The following is an 18,944-nucleotide window of genomic DNA, read 5'->3' on the forward strand; positions in this document are numbered from 1 at the left end:
ATAGGAATATGTGCAGCCGGAACATAGGGTGTTAGAACAGAGGTGTAACCAATTATCATTGGCCATTGAATCAGTGGTGCACCCAAGGGGGGGGGGGGGGCCTTGGGGGCTTGAGCCCCCCCCCCCCAGAGGTTTTTTTTTAGTTCCATGATTGGACCTCGATGTATGTGGCCTATTTTCGAGAAGTATAATAGGGGTGTAAATGGTGCCACCAACGTCAAAATAGTGACCCCCCCCCCCCCCAAAAAAAAATAAATTTCTGCGGCCAAAACTTTTGGGCAAAATGTTTTGACAAAATTTTTAACTTCTAACAAATTTGAAAAACAAATAAATTGTGAGCCCCCCACCCCCCCCCCCCAACTGAATCCTGGGTGCGCCACTGCATTGAATTACTTGCTGCATAGAAGTTTAATGTTGAAGATAAAGTTGCTAAATATTTACTTAAGGACTGGAGTTCAGTTTGATTGCAGAGCAGTCTTGATCCTCGCCAAAGCTGTAAAAAGGAAGCAATGTTAAAAATTACATTTCACAACCATCAAAATTATGTTTAGACGTTGTGAAAAATGAAATCATGAATTTTTCAAGTAGAAAGATGAAGTTAACTGTAAGACTGTTCGCAATGTACAAGACAAACAGGATGATCCAGTTCACTATTTAAGTCTGCTTAATATATATTTAACACTTGAACCACTCTAGCAACTTATCTAGGAAAAAAGGAAAAAAATCTACCCAGTCAATATGTAAATCAGCTTTGATGTCAAGTTCGCAAACAGCATCCTTGATCTAAAATAGATCCCACATTTCTTGCACATATTCTTTTGCAGGAGCTAGCGGTCCAAAGGGACCGTATCATAAGTCTGACGCCCCATAGGTCCGACTCCTCATAAGTCCGACAAAATCGCATCCCCCAACCAAATAAAGGCCCATAAGTCCGACGCCTCATAGGTCTGACGCCTCATAAGTCCGACGCCTCATAGCTCTGACGTCTCATAGCTTCGACGCCTCGTAGGTCCGACAAATTAAACGCCTCGTTTTTTCGGTGTCGGACTTATGAGGCATGGGACCTATGAGGCGGAAAAAATAAATTTTATTCCTCGTACACGTCCGACGCCTCATAAGTCCGAAATTTCAGACTTATGAGGCGTCGGACCTATGAGGCGTCGGACTTATGATACGGCCCCTTTGGACCACTAGCTCCTGCAATGATTCGGCTTTCGTGCCTCATCTATCTCTTGTCAATCCCTGTAAAAATGCATCCCCTCCATTGTCACAAGGCACCTCCACAATCGCCATTTCCCCCCTTGAAAGCACTTAACATCTCAAATGCTTCCTTAACTCCCTTGCCTTTTCAACAGAAACCCTCTGATGCCAACTAGGTTGCTTCACATATTGACTTATCGCCGTTTGCGAGTTAGCCACGCCCCTTAGACAACCCTAAGGAATTTGTGTACGCTATTCAAGTTTTGTTTGTCTCAGATGCTGCCCTTCTGCGTCCATTTGTATATCATTTTGGATAATATTTCTCAAGCTGCGTTGATGCGTTTCTAACGCGATTCTACCGTGATAGGTCAATTACAACCTGTGGCCTAGAAACCAAGAACCACCTCTCGACTAATACAGCGGTGAGATTGGGAGCGAATGTAAACTCCAGGAAGTAGTTGACGGAGGGTGTGAGGGTTGCTGAGGGGCCCAGACCAATGTTGAGATTTGAAGGTTTGCATGGTGGAAAGACACTAAGACAAGATAAGTTTGCGGTAGCACCATGTGATTAAATCTCTATTGTGAGTATGTGTGGTTCTGAATCTGAAAAGAACCAGAGGGACTCAACGTTTTGAACAGTATGCTCTGCCCTTCTCCAGACGACAGGCAGAGCATACTGTTTGAAACGTTGAGTCCCTCCGGTTCTTTTCAGAACCACACATACTCACAAAAGAGATTTATTCACATGGTGCTACCGCAAACTTATCTTGTCTCAGACCAATGTTGGGTTTATGGTACCTGTATGTATTTACCGAAAGGCACCGTACCCCTTAAAATGTCCCCTAGAGTCTCCTCTTCAAGTCCCCCTTACCTGTCTCTAAGATGCTCTTGTCCTTCGCAAACACCACCCTGAACCACCCCCTCTCTTGTCCCTGGCAAGTCACAGAGGGAGTGCACTGCACCCCGGCCCGAAGCAACTTCTGGTTCAGTTCCATTTCTGCTTCAGCGGTTGGTGCCGACAGAAACTGCAAGAATGTCAAAGCTGCATTACTGCATTTAAAACGTCTGTTTATAACGGGCAACAATTAAAATGGTCGTACTGAAATTAATACACAGGTGGTGACAATGAGTGCGAGTCCAAGTCCGAGTCATCATTTTTTTCATTATGAATTATAACGTATGTAACGTATTTTTGTGAGTTATGAAGCAACATTTTTGGAATAAACTTTCATGCGGTAAAAAATAGGAAAACGTTACAAATAAAAAAAGAAAGAACAAAACTGGAGGTTCATCTTTTGCTCCCCTCTGCCTCCCCTTTCCCCCATTCTTGATGAATTGAGACGAGCCCCAATGATCTGCAAATATCACAAACCTTGGAGAAGTCAGCCCAGACGTAGAGCCCAGCAGTCCCCTTGTGACAGGGAACACCCAGCTGACTCAGGCCCTGGGTGAAATAACGATGAGCCTCCTTCAAGTTCTTCACTGAAGTCGGCAGGAAGACATTGACAAACCAGTCTGAAAAGGCAAAAAAAAAAATGCAAAGAGTTGAGTGTGATTCATCTCAATTTTTGGTGACCTAACTAGATGTGTAGTCTGGGGCTCAGAGACGTTCATGCTTGCAGAGCCACACTACAAATATCTGATCTATCCGTGCATGTAAATCTTTTGCGTCGCCTATAGAAGTTGTGAAATTCTTTAGAGCAGAAACTGGGCCAGGGCTGTTGATTGGCCAATAGCTGCTAGTTATTTTCATATGACATCAGGTTACCAAAGACACACTCGCTTGTAGATGGCTTTTGATCGACTTGTGACGGACATGTGAGGACTTTACTACAACTTGAGAATATTCACTACAGTCGGCAAACGGTTGCACAATGCATGTCAATGGAACAGCCTGATTTCATTTAAAAATGTAAAAATTTGCCTATTTTATCAAGCCAATTTTTTCTTTTACAGATCTGAAAAGAGCACAATCTCAGCATTATCGATGTGAAAATGGCATGCTGGTACCACCTTTAGTTCAAAAATATGGAAGTCCGAACACCTAGAGATGTAGTGAAGTAATGGGCACAATTACAGAATACCCCACCACTCGATCTATCCACCTCGTAGCCGGCTACGAGGTCACGGTTGGTTGACCTCAATAAACATTCTCAGTGCTACTTGTATGTACATTGTTGTACTATGCGTCATGCTCCATTGCACTCCCACTTCGTAACCGTGTAGCCGCCAACAGGGTAGTTGGTTTGGACTTAGAATTTTTCTCAGCAACTCCCATTCCTTTTGTGTTGATTCGTTCTCAAATAATGGACCCCCACTCAGTATCCGCGTAGCTGGCATGGACTTGAACTGTTTCTTTTCCAGTGATTCCAACCTCGTAGCCAGAGAATTTAGGGGTGTATTTCCGTGTGGCGGGGTATTCTGCAATTACTCCAAGTAATGTGATGAAGTGGCCCTATTTTGGCCTGTATCTCCAAATAAAAGTTCCCAAGAAATGACTCATTTAGCTTGATAGCATCACATATATTGCCCCACCCTCCAATTGCCCACCTCTCAAAATTTTGGTGTCAATTTTTCCAAAAACCCTACCGGTGTCAGTTAGCAGTTTAGCCATATGTGCCTGCCAGCCTGTCGGCGTCCCATGGAAGTGAGCGATGCTCTTCAGTGCTTCATGGATTTTGTTGTTCCAAGTATAGTTCACGGCGATGCGCATTCCACTCATCGCTAGATCCTAAACAAAATCAACCCTTACATAATGTGTACAGAAACTTGTGGCAAATTTTTTAATTATAAGCTACTTGGTACTTGGCTGGTGGTTCTCCTAAATATTCCATCTAGGGAATTTAAACTGGAGGTGTGCGGGCACCAGGGTTTACGGCCACTGCCAGAAACACCGGGGCGAACCCCTTCTCTTAGCGACAAGTGTTACTGGGTTCTTTAACATGCATTACACAACACGCAAGACCTACGGCTTTACGTCCCATTGTGAGGATGAAGCAAAAGTGGTAAAGTGCCTTGCTCAAGAGCACAAGCACCATATTCCCATGGCCAGGATTGGAACCTGTGTACCACGGCACACAAGTTGAACACCGTAACCATGAATCCATGCACGTTAAAGCTACAGTCCATCATTTGTAATTTGTGCATTTTGTTCGTTTGAAGCAACAAAAGAGTTCAAAATCTAATGAAGGATACTGAGCAACTAACCTGATGAAGTTTCAGCTAAGCTTCAGCTGTACATTCCGAGAAAAACAGCATTCTAAGATCTCAATTTCAAATCCAAAGTTACTGAATCATGTTTTGAATTGTTTTGAATTGCAGCTATACGCGACGTCGCGCACTGATCCGACGAATTATAACAACCGCGCGCGCGTGTGCGTCGTTCCAATACAAAACGAACTACTAATTTAAATTTTCCTACGGTGCTTCTTAAGAATCACCGTTGGAAATGCCTTCTTTCGTTGATTACTTCAAAATGACAGCTTCCCAGAAAGAATAATTTCACAGGGAGTTTAGTCCCCTTACTATCTTTCAACCAAGTTTGTTTTTCAACAATAAATACGCCAGTTACTTTTCGGATGGCTGCAAATGATGGACTATACCTTTAAGCAGTGTTCTCCACATGTAGGTTTTGGGAGGGCGGGCCGCCCTCCTAAGAATTAAGGCCGCCCTGCCAAAGGATTGGCCGCCCTGCCCAGAAAATTGACTGCCCTGCCTAGAAAATTGACTGCCCTGCCAAAAATTTTACAAATCATGGATTTTCTAACGATTTTTTTCACAAAATGTCATTTTATTTCAATCATAATTTTGAAGAAAAGTCGATGGAAATGGCACGTTAAAATCATCGCGAACGTAGTTTTAATCTCTTTCACCAGTCGTTAGTGGAGTGTTTAAACGGTAGAAACACAGGGCATAACACTGATCAGAGCCTTCTGCGGCTGGACAAAAATTTACACATTGACAGGCGACATGGAAAAATCACCGTGTCGCACGTGCGTGTGAATATGCAATGGTACCAGTGGCGCGTACGTACCGCACCGTACCGTCCGCTAGCACATGGCCGGTCGGGAACGGGTAGCCTTGTGAAAGATCCAGTGGATAAAATCATTATGTTGTGCGATTTTCGGAGGTTTCAGATTTAGTTGTACAAAATGCAATGCTTTAAAAATCATGATGATTATCTCGAGGATAGCGAAGAGAGCATTAGCGAAACATTTCACTGGCATTTGCTGGAAGAGAAAGACGATAATGCCTGATTTTTCCCCACGTATGAATGCAAGTGGAGTAGTGGAGTTGTGTGGTTGAATCATGGACATGATTGAAGCACCATGAACGGTGCCCTTTTCTTTTGGACTTTTCCCTCGACTTTCTCAAGTAAGAAGTGAACTCCTTCATTGATGACTCCATTACTCTAACCGTAATTCAGGCATTTTATGCAATGAAAACACTGACCATTTTTTTTTTCATCGTAAAATTTTGTTTGAATCGAAAGTAAAGCAGGAGTTGGTGTCTGGAAATTGGGCATGAAGTGTATTGTACATACATGTACATGTGTGTAATGGCAGCGTGGCCCAGATTTCGGACACGTATTTTTGTTCGACCTATTTTCTGATTTTTTTGCCATATGCCAGTTCCGATGACGTCATGCCGCCCTCCCAAGAAAAAAGTCTGTGGAGAACACTGGTTACGGCCCCCTTCAATGGAAAAACCATTGTGCACGCTATTGTGCAAAGCAACTGCTCCCGTGACAGGTTATCCGAACAACAGATGTAGGACAATGCATTTGCTACTGATATAAGTGATAACTTGCCTGGATTGGTCTATAGTTTGCAGCAATCTTACTGAGCATGATGGCATCATCAAGTTCATGCATGCTTACAGCAAACTACTCTTACAAATGTTGTTATAACTATCCAACAAGCCAGTTAGCTCTTTAAAGGCGTATGAATGCACAAATAGGTTGCACGATGCTCGCGTGTTAATTACACACAGAATGGGTGTTTGCATACAGCATCGAATAACATCACGTGAGCGATTTTTTTCCTGAATGACCTTTGACCTGGACTACTTTATTGAGAAACTGAACTGGCTTATAAGCGTGGACGCTTTCGGCATATTTACAGTTACATGTAGCTTGCAAAAGCTTGTACTGTGAACTGCAATTTAACAGTAAGCTTGGGTTTAGGCAGATGGACATCTTCCAAGCAAAGTCTTACCATCACAGTATTTCAAAAGTGCCATCAATATTTGGGGTTCTGACAAACTACAATTTCACGTTTCATAGGTAGCTTGGAGTCTTATTCCTAGCCAAATGGGCTATGGGCACATTTTGAAGCATGAGAATTAACAGTCTACCTTGCTAAATGTCCAAACGAAGTGCACTTTCTGCATGTCTGGTATCTCGTCTTCTCTGAATTGGAAGATACTGTTGTGTGACACGCCGTCCTCAAAAACTGTACTCATATAGACTTCATCGAAAACCACATGAAGGTCGTGCCTGGGAATTGAAGGAATTATGGATTATATTATCTCTCCTTCTTGTGTCGTCATTGAGACGGTACTAAATGCACAGAGTGTATGCCACATAGAAAAAGCAATCTAACAGCTCTGGTTCCTGTCTCTTCCTTTCAGAATACAAAAGATGATGGAGGGACCCCGGAACCATTCTATTTGACTCTTGTTGGGCACAATTTAAATCCAACCATACATGAATAGGAGTCAGTAAGTCCTAAATTCCTACCGTTTGGCAAACTTGAGTAGGTCCAGGACCTGTTGTCTGCTGTAGACGTCGCCCAGAGGATTGTTAGGGTTGACGAGAAACAGCGCCCTCACAGTGACACCCTTATTAGGATAGAGAGAGCAAGTATGATCATCACCTGTGCTTCAAAGCATAGCGGAGCCTGCTTCATGCATTTTGAGCCTTGCTTAGAATTTCTGAGATTCACTTGGATATTAAATGCTAAGAAAAGGGAGGTTGTGGTGCCTGAAATCGTGCTACTCAAAAATCAGCTAAGAAATACAGCAATACACATTGCATGACAAAGTTGGTCTTGTTTTCTTGACCAAAATGAATATCAGTGTTACATACTACAGTAAACTCCGGCTAAGTCGGCACTCTCGGGACCCGAAAATTTGTGACGACTTACGCGAATGCCAACATCTCCTGTAAGTCGTCATTTTGCCGACTTACATGAAGGACTTCTGCACACGATTCATTGCACTAATTGGCTTCGATTTACCCTCGTTATCTCCTTAACGCTCGAGTTGAAATTATCAAATTAATCCTCGAATTTTATCATCACGTTTGGGGTATTGATAGTGGAGACCACGATACATATGTACGTGCGCAGTAACGAGTTAATTGCGTGCGTAGTCGGTCTGGTATACCACGCACGCACTGACTGCAGCACTAGTCATTCCATAAGATGACCCCAAAAATGGACAGAGCACATGCGCACAGACGAGAGGGGGTACTGGTATTGATATGCTCACGATGCACATGCGATGTGTATGCAGTACGACACCCTTTTGCGCCACAGATGTATGCAGCGATTACGGGCCGTGCCAAACCACTGTTCAATCAACACTTCTTGCCAACCCCAGTACAGGAAGTCGATACCAATGCGAGATTTTTTGAATGCCGACTTACACAAAGGATTTTGTAATGCTTTTTATGGAAAGGGGACCGAGAGTAACACGACGCTCAAGGTGTCTTATCAGAGCCGACTTACAAATAAAAAATTCAACGGAAATGCATTACGGACAATGGGGACTTTAGTCAGACGGCCGACTTGAGCGATTTGACAAATTGTACGGTGTCGGTTTAGCCGGAGTTTACTGTACATCAATCTTACCCAACTGTACAAAAGCACAGCACAAGTCTACTTAATCTTTAAAGTGCAAGACACTACAAGCATTCCTGGTGTTCCTCCTTGTCAAATTTTGGGTTATGATCCCCTTGATCCTCGGAGGCAAATATTGTTAATTTCTTGTCAATCTTTAACACATAGAGATGTACCTCTTTGACTGCTTTCTGGTAAGCCTCTTCTGCTCGCTCGGCAGTAAGCTCAAATGGTTGCGTCTCTCCTGGTCTGAGCTATGATTAAATTGAGAATTTGAAGTACCGGTACATTTGTATAATAATAAGGGAATAAATGTGTGTTCAGGAGGTATTATAACACTCTGTTTAAGACCGGTGTGAGTCTGGATGGGTAATTATCACCCATCCAGACTCCCACAGGTCTGCAACAGAGTGTTTAATACCGACCTAAAACATATTTATTCCCATTCATAAATACCTTTTCGGTCAAAAAAACAAATCTTTTTGGTCCAAAAATTAAAACAAGTAAAATACTAGACGTTACCAACCATTTTGTTCAACAATTTTACTTCATGTTTTACAAAACACCCCTCTGACTATAATATGGAATGCACCATATTATAGTTATGTGACACTGGAAAAGTGTTTAAGACCAGCTAGCCATGTCCTTATCATCCGTTTAAGACCGGCCACGTGACGGGCTCTCGACCAATAGGAATGCGTAAACTGTCTTAGGTATTTATGAATTTGCATTTAATGTTACAAAAGGTGACTTAAAATTCAGGTTTTTTAATTCAACCCTAGCTCTATCTTTTTTGTTTGTGAATCAAATCATTAAAGGGAGCACAAAACTTGTGGTTTTCTTAATTAAGTAAATGTAACTACAACATTCTGAAAACTCTGACACCATTTGGACACCATTTGCAAGCAATCAAAAAACAAAACTGTCAAACTACAAATGTAGTCCAGAGCACTGACTCCTCATTCTTATGCGCGGAGAATCTTTGAAGCCATATCCTGGGCGCAGACATTTTGAATTCATGTGCGTGTTGTAGAACATAATGAATTAGAATTTTTAAAGTGTATTCTAAATGCAATGCGCAAACAACTTGAGCTAAACAACTTAAGCGCGTCATTACGGTTTAAAAAAATGTCACGGTTAATCATCTGCAGCAGATACACACGCGCGTTGCGCTGTTTGTGCAGAGCAAAATGACACGATCATTTGCTGATCCTGCATTTCAGTTTTGGGTGTTTTGGCTTCGATAACGCACCTGTATAGAATACAAACGCAGATATGCAAATGGCCGTACCAAAGACGTAAACAATTTTGAGTTTCCCACAGGTTTGTGTACAAACATGGATGCACCCAGCAGGCATCACTTTGTACATGAGTCAGCGCTCTAGTAATTTAATAAAGCTCTATGGTCCACGCACAGAAGAAATCAGGAAAGTCAGGTTGGCGTAGCGGTACTTTCCTCGCCTTCCACCGCTGTGACCCGGGTTCGAATCCCGCCTGGGCCAATATGTGGATTGGGTTTTCAGTCCCTGCCTGATTCCGTGGGTTTTCCCCAGAATATTCTTCTGGACTTTTCCTCCCACCTCTAAAACTGTAATTTCTTCTCATTGCCTTCTCTCCACAGGTTTCTTCAGGCTTGTGAGCTGCAGTGCCCAGGGCGCTTTTGAGGAATCCTTGGTTTCATTACCAGAAATGATTAATAATAATAACAATAATTATTAACGTTGTATACAAATTCCACACTTATTCACCAAGGTAATGATTACCTCTTTGGTGAGAGGAATGGGAACTACATCCACGTTGGGTCTGACCTTCAGATTGCTGTGCAGTCCGTAATAGAACGGGACAGGCAACAGTACAGCCTCTGAAATGCAGCAGGAAAAAAAAATCCCCAAATTACTGAAAATCAAATCTAGGACTAGGTCTACTCTATCTACCATGGGGATAACAGTTATTAAACCTTTTCAGTAAGGTAATTACAGCCCAAGGAAACTCAAAAGTACATCAAAAATGTAACGTGAGTAACCGTGGAATTGCCCTCATACATATGTAGACTACACGCTGTGTTACCCACATAAACACAGTGGCAATCTGTTCTGCTAGAAAACGAGTAAAAGTTTGTCATATGTGGTGAAGAATTCATTCCCAAAATCCTGGATCCAGACCCAGGTCACTTCCAAAATCTAATCGATTTGTACTTGTACCAAGGACCACCTTAAAAACAAAATTCATGAAAGTCTATTCCTAACTTTTTGAGATACATGTATCTTGTTTACAGACAAACCAACAACCATCTACTAACAAACAAACAAACCAACGCCGATGAAAACATTTACCTCCTTGGTGGATGTAATAATCAAATACTAAAATGCAGAGCAGCTGCTCAGAATCCCCATCGTTGGTCAACTCTACGACCCCAAACCTGGATACAACGTACGCCATGGGGCAAATCAAAAAATTAATGAAACACGTACCTCCAGAATCACATAAAACAAATCCCATGGCTTCCAAACCTGCATCAGCACCATTGAAGATGATCATCTGAGTAAAAAAATAGCAAATAAAAGGGAAAGTGAGAAACAATAAAGCAGTATATTTTATATTGGTCTAAATCCGGTTGGCACAGTGTTTACTTTCCTTGCCTTCCACTGCTATGGCCCGGGTTCGATTCCTGCCCCGGCCAATATTTGGATTGGGTTTTCAGTCCCTACCTGATTCCGTGGGTTTTCCCCAGGATATTTTTCTGGGCTTTTCCTTCCACCTCTAAAACTGTAATTTCTTTTCATTGTCTCCTCTCTACAGGTTTCTTCAGGTTTACGAGCTACAGTGCCTTGGGCACCTTCGAGGAATGCTTGGTTTCATTACCAGAACAAAATAAAAATTAAAAAAAGACAAAATTTCTTACTCTTACAGCATCCAAGGGGTCTCTGGTCTCTTAGAGCATCCCAGCCCACGTACACTGCACTGATAGTTCACGGGAGCATGTAAGGCAGTTTCTTAGAGAATCCTGGGTTTTTTTCTTAGAGCATCCTAGGGGATTCTTTTGGAGCATCCTGGGGGCTCTCTTACAGCATCCCAAAGGGTTCTCTTAGAGCATCCCAAGGGGTTCTCTTGGAGCATCTCAGGGGTTCTTTTAGACCACCCCAGGAGGTTCCCTTAGAGCATCCCTGAGGTTCTTTTAGTCTAGAGCATCCCAGCCCATACTGCACCGATTGCACAGATGTTCTCTTAAAGCATCCCTCTTATGTTACACTGTGCCAAGACAAGCATTCTTAAAGCAGCATTCTCTTAGAGCATCCATTCCTAGCCACACAGTGCTATGAGTGCATAGGATTCCTCTATGAGAACCTCTGTGTAGGCTGGGACCAGTGCTATAAGAGAAGCCCTAGGGTTCTCTACAATAATCCCCAAGCAATCAGCGCAGTGTATTCACTCAAAGAGAACCTGAATACTTCATTGAGAGTAAAACAAGGCAGTGATAACATTTCTTTTTGCTTACAATCTTGGTTTCATGAATTTTCCATACTGGAAAGTTGCTTTCGTTTGTTTGTTGAGTTCTTTGTTAGTTTCGAGCATGAAGTTTAGTTCCTGTCGTATTATTATATCAATTAAATAAAAGATACCTTTTTGAGACTTTGGTTACAGAGCTCGTATTGATCTGCGACACCATCACGTGTCTTTATGAACTTTGTTTGTTTGTTTTTTTAATATCCGTGCAGCCATGTGCTACGCGGTTCTGCACACTGTGTTGGCTGGCTATATGTACAGCACAGGTCTACACAGAGACACCCAAGCCGAAACCACGATGTAAGTCTCACACGGTTTTATTAAGTGCAGCGACCAGGGTCAAGCATCTGGTCACACAGGTTCTCTGAGAGATGTTTTGAAGGCCGTGTGGTTCATTGACCACGTCAGGCTCTTGGACGAGACCGCAAAACATGCATGCTGCTTGCGATATGCGCGGCACCATCTATCGTAAATCAACCCACTAACAACATCTTGGAAACAGGACTACCCTGCCACAGAAGATTTCCCCAACCTATAAGTACCGTACCTTGTCAGGGTTGAGGGGCGTCACTGCACGTGAAGTGACGGTCAGGAGTTTTGCGATTGCATCTCGCAGCTCTGGCAACCCTTCTTCTGGACTGTACATAAACATCTCGTCAGACCACGTCTTTGGTGATTCCATGGAGCAGTTCAACTGGCGACAGAAAACAAAACAAAAACAAAACCCAGAACATAAATCATAGACTAAACCTTTATTTGGGAACATGATGAAAAGTAAAATCTATCCCAATGGAGCTGATGAGGAGCAGTCAACTGCCCGATTTCTGCAAAATAAACAGGCACAATTCTAGATTAAAAATACGTAGCCCGGGGCCTTAAAATGCAGAACAATTACTAAAGGGCCTCATTTTAAAACAACTGTAAGAATGTTTTTGAATGTCAGAAATTGATTGTATTATTAACAATTCATTTGTTTGTTTTTTTACTACATTTACAAACAATGTTATATGTACCTTTCGCCGACACTTGCACAAATATAGAACAAGTTTAAGGGGCTCAATGGGTTGGGAATTGAAAAGAAACATGAATAATGCATACCTTTTCTCTCAGCAGATCATACATGAGACTGTTTTGAGCAGTGCCCATATTGATAAGACCCTGGAACAGGAGTAAGCACATTGATAACTGATGCATTAGTGACTTAATACACTACAATTACTTTCACATACACTGTTGAACTGGATAAACAAATATAGAGTCTAATTTCTCAGGTTAGGCCAAAAAAAAAAATAAGTCGGTCTCTGGTCAGCACGCGCGTCGATTTTTATCATGCGCGTCGATCTTTTTTTTTTCCAAAATGTTCCACGGTAGCTCCAACAGCGCCCTCTTTTTCCGCACCTCCTCAATTTTTTTTACCAAAGAGCACCAAGGAAGGGGAAATTGCACCAAGGCAAATGATCGAAAGCACCAAGGCAAATTATGGAGGACACCAATGTACATGAGGACACCAAAAAAGCAAAATAGTACCCCACCTTGTCTGTACAATCCAAGCTTGAAGAAAAAAAAAAAGCGAAAAAAAAAAAAAAGCCGCGTGGCCGCGTCAATTCCGGACCTTTGGTCTGACCAGAGACCAAATATTTTTTTTTTTTGGCCTTATACATTGTAAATTCAAATTCTATGAAGATACGTTTTTTTCTGATTCCAATATTTGGCCAAAGTGTAATAATATTGAAGACCGCTCACGGTGACTACACAAAATAAACTGATGGCTGAACTGCCTCCGTGTTTACTCAATCCCACAACACCCCAAACTATTTTACACCAAAATTTGTGGATTCTTTTTATTGAACTATGTCAGACCCATAGAGCTATACATTTAATTACTAGAGCGCTAACTCGTCATTCTGCGCGCGGAGACGCTTTGAAGCCGTCCTGGGCACAGACATTTTGAATTCATGTGCGTGTTTGTAGAACACACTGAAATTAGATGGATTGAATTTTGGAAGTGTACTCTACATGCAATGCGCAAGTAGAACATAAGCAAACAACTTATAATTAAGCGCGTCATTGACAGTTTAAAAAAAACGTGACGGCAAAAAGCATCTACAGCGAATACGCGCACGCGTTGCGCTGTTTATAATTGCCCGTTCAACCAGAATAATTTGGTAGCTCGATTGGTCAAATGCAACTTCTATGCCGAAGGTTCCAGGATCAAACCCCCATGCTACGCTTTTTAATAACAATGTGTTTCTTTAAAAAAAAAAATTACTTTTATGTTTTTAATTAAATTGTTCTTTTTATTTAAGTAGATTTCATTTTCTTCTTTATAATTAGCTGTTTTGCCTTTGGAGGATTTAAAAAAAAAATGGAATAAAGTCCGAGAGCCATTCGATAATATTCTGGTTACACAACAGCCAAAGATCCAGAAGTTGAATATGCAGACAGGTGACCATGTTGACAGGTTGATTACACCACGGAGGAATTTATTCCTCCATGATTACACTGTACCATGCCATGATAACAGATGATAACGACAGCAGTAGAAAATTGCATTATGGCTGCCTATGATGATACTTTTGATTGCCACTAATACGGTACTAATTAAAACTAAGTGCAAAGTTTCTCTTGTTACTTTTACATTTGATCTACAGTTATATCAATATCAGGGTGGTTTTACACATCGAGTTCCGCATGGTTGTACCATTCCTCCATGGTTGTACAAGCGTACACACATACAATGGCCATGATTCAGCAGAAACGTTTTTTACAGAACATATGTTACTTATGGATGGTTTATTATTATTATAAATATTATAATGTGCTTATCAATTGTTCCCATCCCTCCCCCCCCCCCCCGGACTGCCCCACCCAAGATATGGGGATTGTCACTTTTGAAGTGACCAATACCCGGCCCACCCCTCGGGCAAAATTTAAGAGACAATCCCCGACAATCATGACCATACCCGACATACGTGCATTTCCATGTAGCACGCCAATGGTAACAATGTCATTAGTGACCAAAATCCCCACCCTGGGGCATGAAAAACGTGACCAAATCCGACATCGGACCTGGGGCTGCGGGGGGGGGGGGGGGGGGGGGGGAAACATTTGACAGGCGCATAGGCTAGCCTAAGCTTACAAATTGTACTTGTAGACTGCAACATGGCAACAACTAAAAAAAAAGACATCACAAGTCCAAATTACGTTTGGATTTTTCTCGGCATCGTATTTCCCTTGATCCACAATCCCTCCAAGTGCTGGAACCACACGGTTTGCTTCATAGGAAAGGATTGCCTCAGCTCGCTGAGAAAGAGACGATGATGAACTCGCGGAAGACATGTCGGACGTTTCTGGGGGCCACTGGTCGAGAGCTCAACTGTTCGATCGAGAATTGCGTAGTGTGCACTGCAACATACACGTACACGTGTATGAAACTGTGACCTTTTTTTAGTTACAACATGTACAAAGGTCACTTGTTTCTGCGATCGGAAAATGCTGTCGTCCGCTATTGCCTAGGGTCTATTTATATGGGGCGCGCAACAAATGCAGCAGCTACTCTGATCTATCCATTCTTATTGGTGACCGTTTTAGCCGATTTTCGGCTAACTTTGACAGATTTTGTGAAAAAATTTCAGATTTCTAGCAGAATTTTGCAAAAATGGTTGTATGATAGAAAAACATCATAGCAAGTTTGAAATAAAATGGCTTTTGTCTTTAAAAAAAATGTCAATGATTTCGAACAATCCACGAATTACTAATTCGTGGGAACGAATTAGCAAACTCCAGTAATTCGTTCGCACGAATTACCAATTTGTTCGCACGAATAACTCCAGTAATTCGTTCGCACGAATTACTAATTTGTTCCCACGAATTAGTAATTCGTGCGAACGAAACAGGAATTCGTCCGAACGAAATAGCAATTCGTGCGAACGGATTACTAATTCGTGCGAACGAATTAGGAATTCGTGCGAACGAATTAGCAATTCGTGCGAACGAATTAGTAATTCGTGCGAACGAATTAGGAAATTCCAAAAAAAAAATCCACCCTGTCCCTTCCCGGGCTTCATAATATTGTTATTTGAGCCCGAATTAAGGCAATATTGCAACATCTGCATGTACAGTGTATTTCGAATATTAATTCCGGGCAATTTGGCAGATTTTTGATAAATCTGACAGATTTTTGAGGTGTATTTAGCAGAATTTGGCAACGACCTTACGGTCACCGTGCCATGCTATCTCTAGAGCACGCGTGGAAATGATGTAACAGGAAGGCGATGTGTTTGTCGCCAACGTACAATACAAACCGTAACCCGTCAAAACATTGACTTGTAGTTGTAACGCACGCTGAAATTGCTCCATGCCACAATGTTTTTAGGTTGTGTCACTTCGCCGGAGGGTCGTCACCGGAAAAATGTGAAATATCTCGTTCACGATTTGAAACCTTTCGAGGAACACATCCGACGTTTGTTCGAACTTGCTGCCGGCTGCCTTTCCCAAGAGGCAGAAGCCGAAGCCGAGTCAAAGCAGTCAACAGATGCCTCAGATGAATCGAGATGTGATCCAACATCGGCGCTCTTTCAGCACAAAACGCCGGTGCCTATGATGGGACGCCAGACCTACAGAATGTGGAAAGCCACTCTGGAGCTCAGCACCGGATTTGTATTCAAGTCGAACCTTCTGGACAAACCGAAAACTCTCCACTTCTTTCCCTTAGAACACTTCCCACCGTCTGTCACTTCCGGGTTTCAGGTTCAGGGTTATGATCACCTTTTGCAGTACTTAGTGCATTTCTTGCAGGTGTATTTTCCTAATTTGGAGGTCATTTTGGAACCCCTGCACGATGTCAATACAGACTTGGAACTAATCAGTAGATATCACAGCAAGACAAACAAAAAGCAGTTTTTGGTGACTGACTTGTATGCAAAGCTGCACAAACTGACTGGAACCCAGAAAAAGGATTTCATCCTCGGATTTACGTGGACAGACCTATATCCGAAGGAGGAGCTGAACTTTGTTCTTGGGGAGGCCTCGTTTCAGCACCGATGTGCTGTACTCAGCTTTGGCCGTTACGAACCTCTCAGCTATGAGGCCAGAGATGGAGGTTGCATGATGGAGGATGTTGATGCAGAAAATGAAAATGAAGAGGAATCCATAGTTGTTGATGGAGATTTGCTGTGGAAACTTCTTAGGGTAATTCCGCAATCCAAAATTTGAAAAGCACAGGTGTACTCAGTAGTCAGTAATGACATACATTGAAGCTTAGGGGAGAGGAGTCATCCCCCCCCCCCCCATTTTTTTTTAGGATAAAAAGATTTCGTCATAACTGACATATTTTAATGTAAATTTAGTCCAAGTATAAATTAGGACTCTACGAATCACCTACATGTATTTTTAACATTTGGACATGGTTGGGCGATAGTACGTCGCCCGACCATGTCCAAATGCTAAAAAAGTGATTCGTAGAGTCCTACATGTCACCTGACATGTTGTAAGTCGGACTAATGTGACAGTGAATCGAAGTAATGTTCTGCTTGAAACTGCCTGAAAAGATGGTCAGATCTATTATTGCTTGCAAGTGCAGTTGCCTGCAAGTATCAGTCATGCAGTTTGTAAAAGGATATTATTAAAATAATAATAACAATCAAATGCTTCTTTTGTGTTTTCTTTGCAGGTTGCCACCCATGAGACTTCCCACTTGTTTGGCCTGAATCACTGCGTCTTCTTCGAGTGTTCAATGAACGAGAGCAAATCTGTCTCGGAGGCCCTGGCCCAACCCCTCGTCCTGTGCCCGGTCTGTCTCCGAAAGATGCAGCGCTTTCTGAAGTTTGACGTCTTGGCGCGATACCGTGGTCTTCTGGGCACGTGCCAAACACTCCAAGATGCTTATCCCTCGGATGGGTTAGCAAAGACTATAGACTGGCTTCAGAGATGCATCGAGTTTCTCAGTTGACCACTAGATGGGGCATTCTTTTGCCGTAACTTTCTCTTCACTTTTTGGCTAGTTAGCTTGATATACCAACATTCTCCACAGCGTTCATTGGAAGATGCCAAACACTGGTCAGCAGTTACTCCAAAGGGAGATATCGGGAGGATGTATCATAACAGAGGACACTCTAAGTCTTGTTCAAAGACTAGATTTGAGTTATATTCCCCAAATTCATGCAGCTGCAGCAGGCCCTGACCCGCGACAAGGGTGGCAAAGCTGTCGCTGAATGTAGAGCCAGGGCTCTCACCATAATAAATCGATCCATTATTGGTAACTGTGTCACTGCTACCCAAATAATTTTAAGTATAACCTAACTTGTGCTCATTAGATTGAATAGTATAGCACTCGTGGGGTATGCTTAGAATGTTTAGGGTGTAGCACCTCAGTTCCTCATCCGTAAGACGTACTGGATTTGATTTGTCTTGTTGATGGCCCCCCTCCAGCACTGAATCAGCTTGACAACTGTTCCCAGGGACTAGCTTCAATAGTCTAATTAGCCTTGACCCTCTCCAGGGTAGTTTGGCTACCTTTCGCTGAACCCAGCAACAAGCAACACTTGTCAAAATGACAAGCCTGCCCAGTGTAGCAAGACTTGGGTCAAAATGCAGTCTTTGGCCACCAACTGCAGCACTCTGAGGATGTACAACTGTGCCGGCATTGTTCAATAGGACTTGCTCTCAGTGTCTCAGATAGTGGCCATTCCGTTTTTATGCACATGGTGTTGATAGCTGAATGTATCGAAAACAAATGTTCCATACTTTTACTGTGTTGCTTGTGGCAAATATTAAAAAAAAGTGTCAAGGTCTGATAGATCTTAATTTAAGTGCATTATCTCTGTTTGTTGCAGGCTGCAGGGATCCAATAAAGTATAATTCCCTAATTTTGTCTAAATTTAAGGGCACTTTATTTTGTTGACATTTCCCCCTAACCCAATGCAATCCTCCCACCAGTAATGGAATGTATCCGTTTTTCATTATGCAACCCATGCAAAAACAAAAATCTCAGGGTCGCTCTTCGCAGGTGTAGCTAGCTGAGGGGGGAGGGGGGGGGGGGCGTGCACCCCTACCACATATTCCCAGTGGTCTGACTGGTCTCTAGATGCCCCCCCCCCCCCAAATTTTTTTTTCTTGAACTTCGCCATTTGCCAAGCAAGTGTCTGATGAAAGTATCGTTTTTGAGTAATTAAACAGAAGAAGAATAGAGGGGAATTTTTTTTTGAGTTCCCCTTCATTCCCTTACCGTACAGCTCGTGCCCCAAACACCCCCCCCCCCACACACACACACAACTGAGAAAATTCTGGCTACGCCCCCTCCTGCTCTCCGCCTTGCGCCTGTATGTGTCTAGCTCACTGATCTCTATATAAAGACTGGATAGCGGATATGCATACAACATTCACACAGTAGACTTTGCA

At 42.6% G+C, this 18,944-nt stretch overlaps 2 protein-coding genes across 2 annotated transcripts; one reads left to right on the top strand and one right to left on the bottom strand.

Annotated features, from left to right (window-relative positions):
• Positions 1-430: 430 nt before the first annotated feature.
• On the bottom strand, positions 431-15,082 carry LOC119726964 (1-aminocyclopropane-1-carboxylate synthase-like protein 1). Its single transcript, XM_038198815.1, has 12 exons — positions 14,751-15,082; positions 12,645-12,704; positions 12,094-12,240; positions 10,514-10,580; positions 9,806-9,903; positions 8,219-8,296; positions 6,941-7,041; positions 6,556-6,697; positions 3,790-3,931; positions 2,573-2,715; positions 2,072-2,225; positions 431-493 (listed from the first exon to the last, which is right to left on the bottom strand). Exons 1-12 carry the CDS (start codon positions 14,883-14,885, stop codon positions 456-458), a joined length of 1,305 nt encoding a protein of 434 aa, XP_038054743.1. The 5' UTR covers positions 14,886-15,082; the 3' UTR covers positions 431-455.
• A 694-nt stretch (positions 15,083-15,776) lies between these two features.
• On the top strand, positions 15,777-18,412 carry LOC119726972 (archaemetzincin-2-like). The gene is made up of 2 exons (XM_038198828.1): positions 15,777-16,736; positions 17,218-18,412. The coding sequence occupies exons 1-2, from the start codon at positions 15,912-15,914 to the stop codon at positions 17,494-17,496; spliced, it is 1,104 nt and encodes a 367-aa protein (XP_038054756.1). The 5' UTR covers positions 15,777-15,911; the 3' UTR covers positions 17,497-18,412.
• The last annotated feature ends 532 nt before the right edge of the window (positions 18,413-18,944 follow it).

Source organism: Patiria miniata, unplaced genomic scaffold, assembly GCF_015706575.1.
Source record: "Patiria miniata isolate m_02_andy unplaced genomic scaffold, ASM1570657v1 HiC_scaffold_1, whole genome shotgun sequence".
Lineage (NCBI taxonomy): Eukaryota > Metazoa > Echinodermata > Asteroidea > Valvatida > Asterinidae > Patiria > Patiria miniata.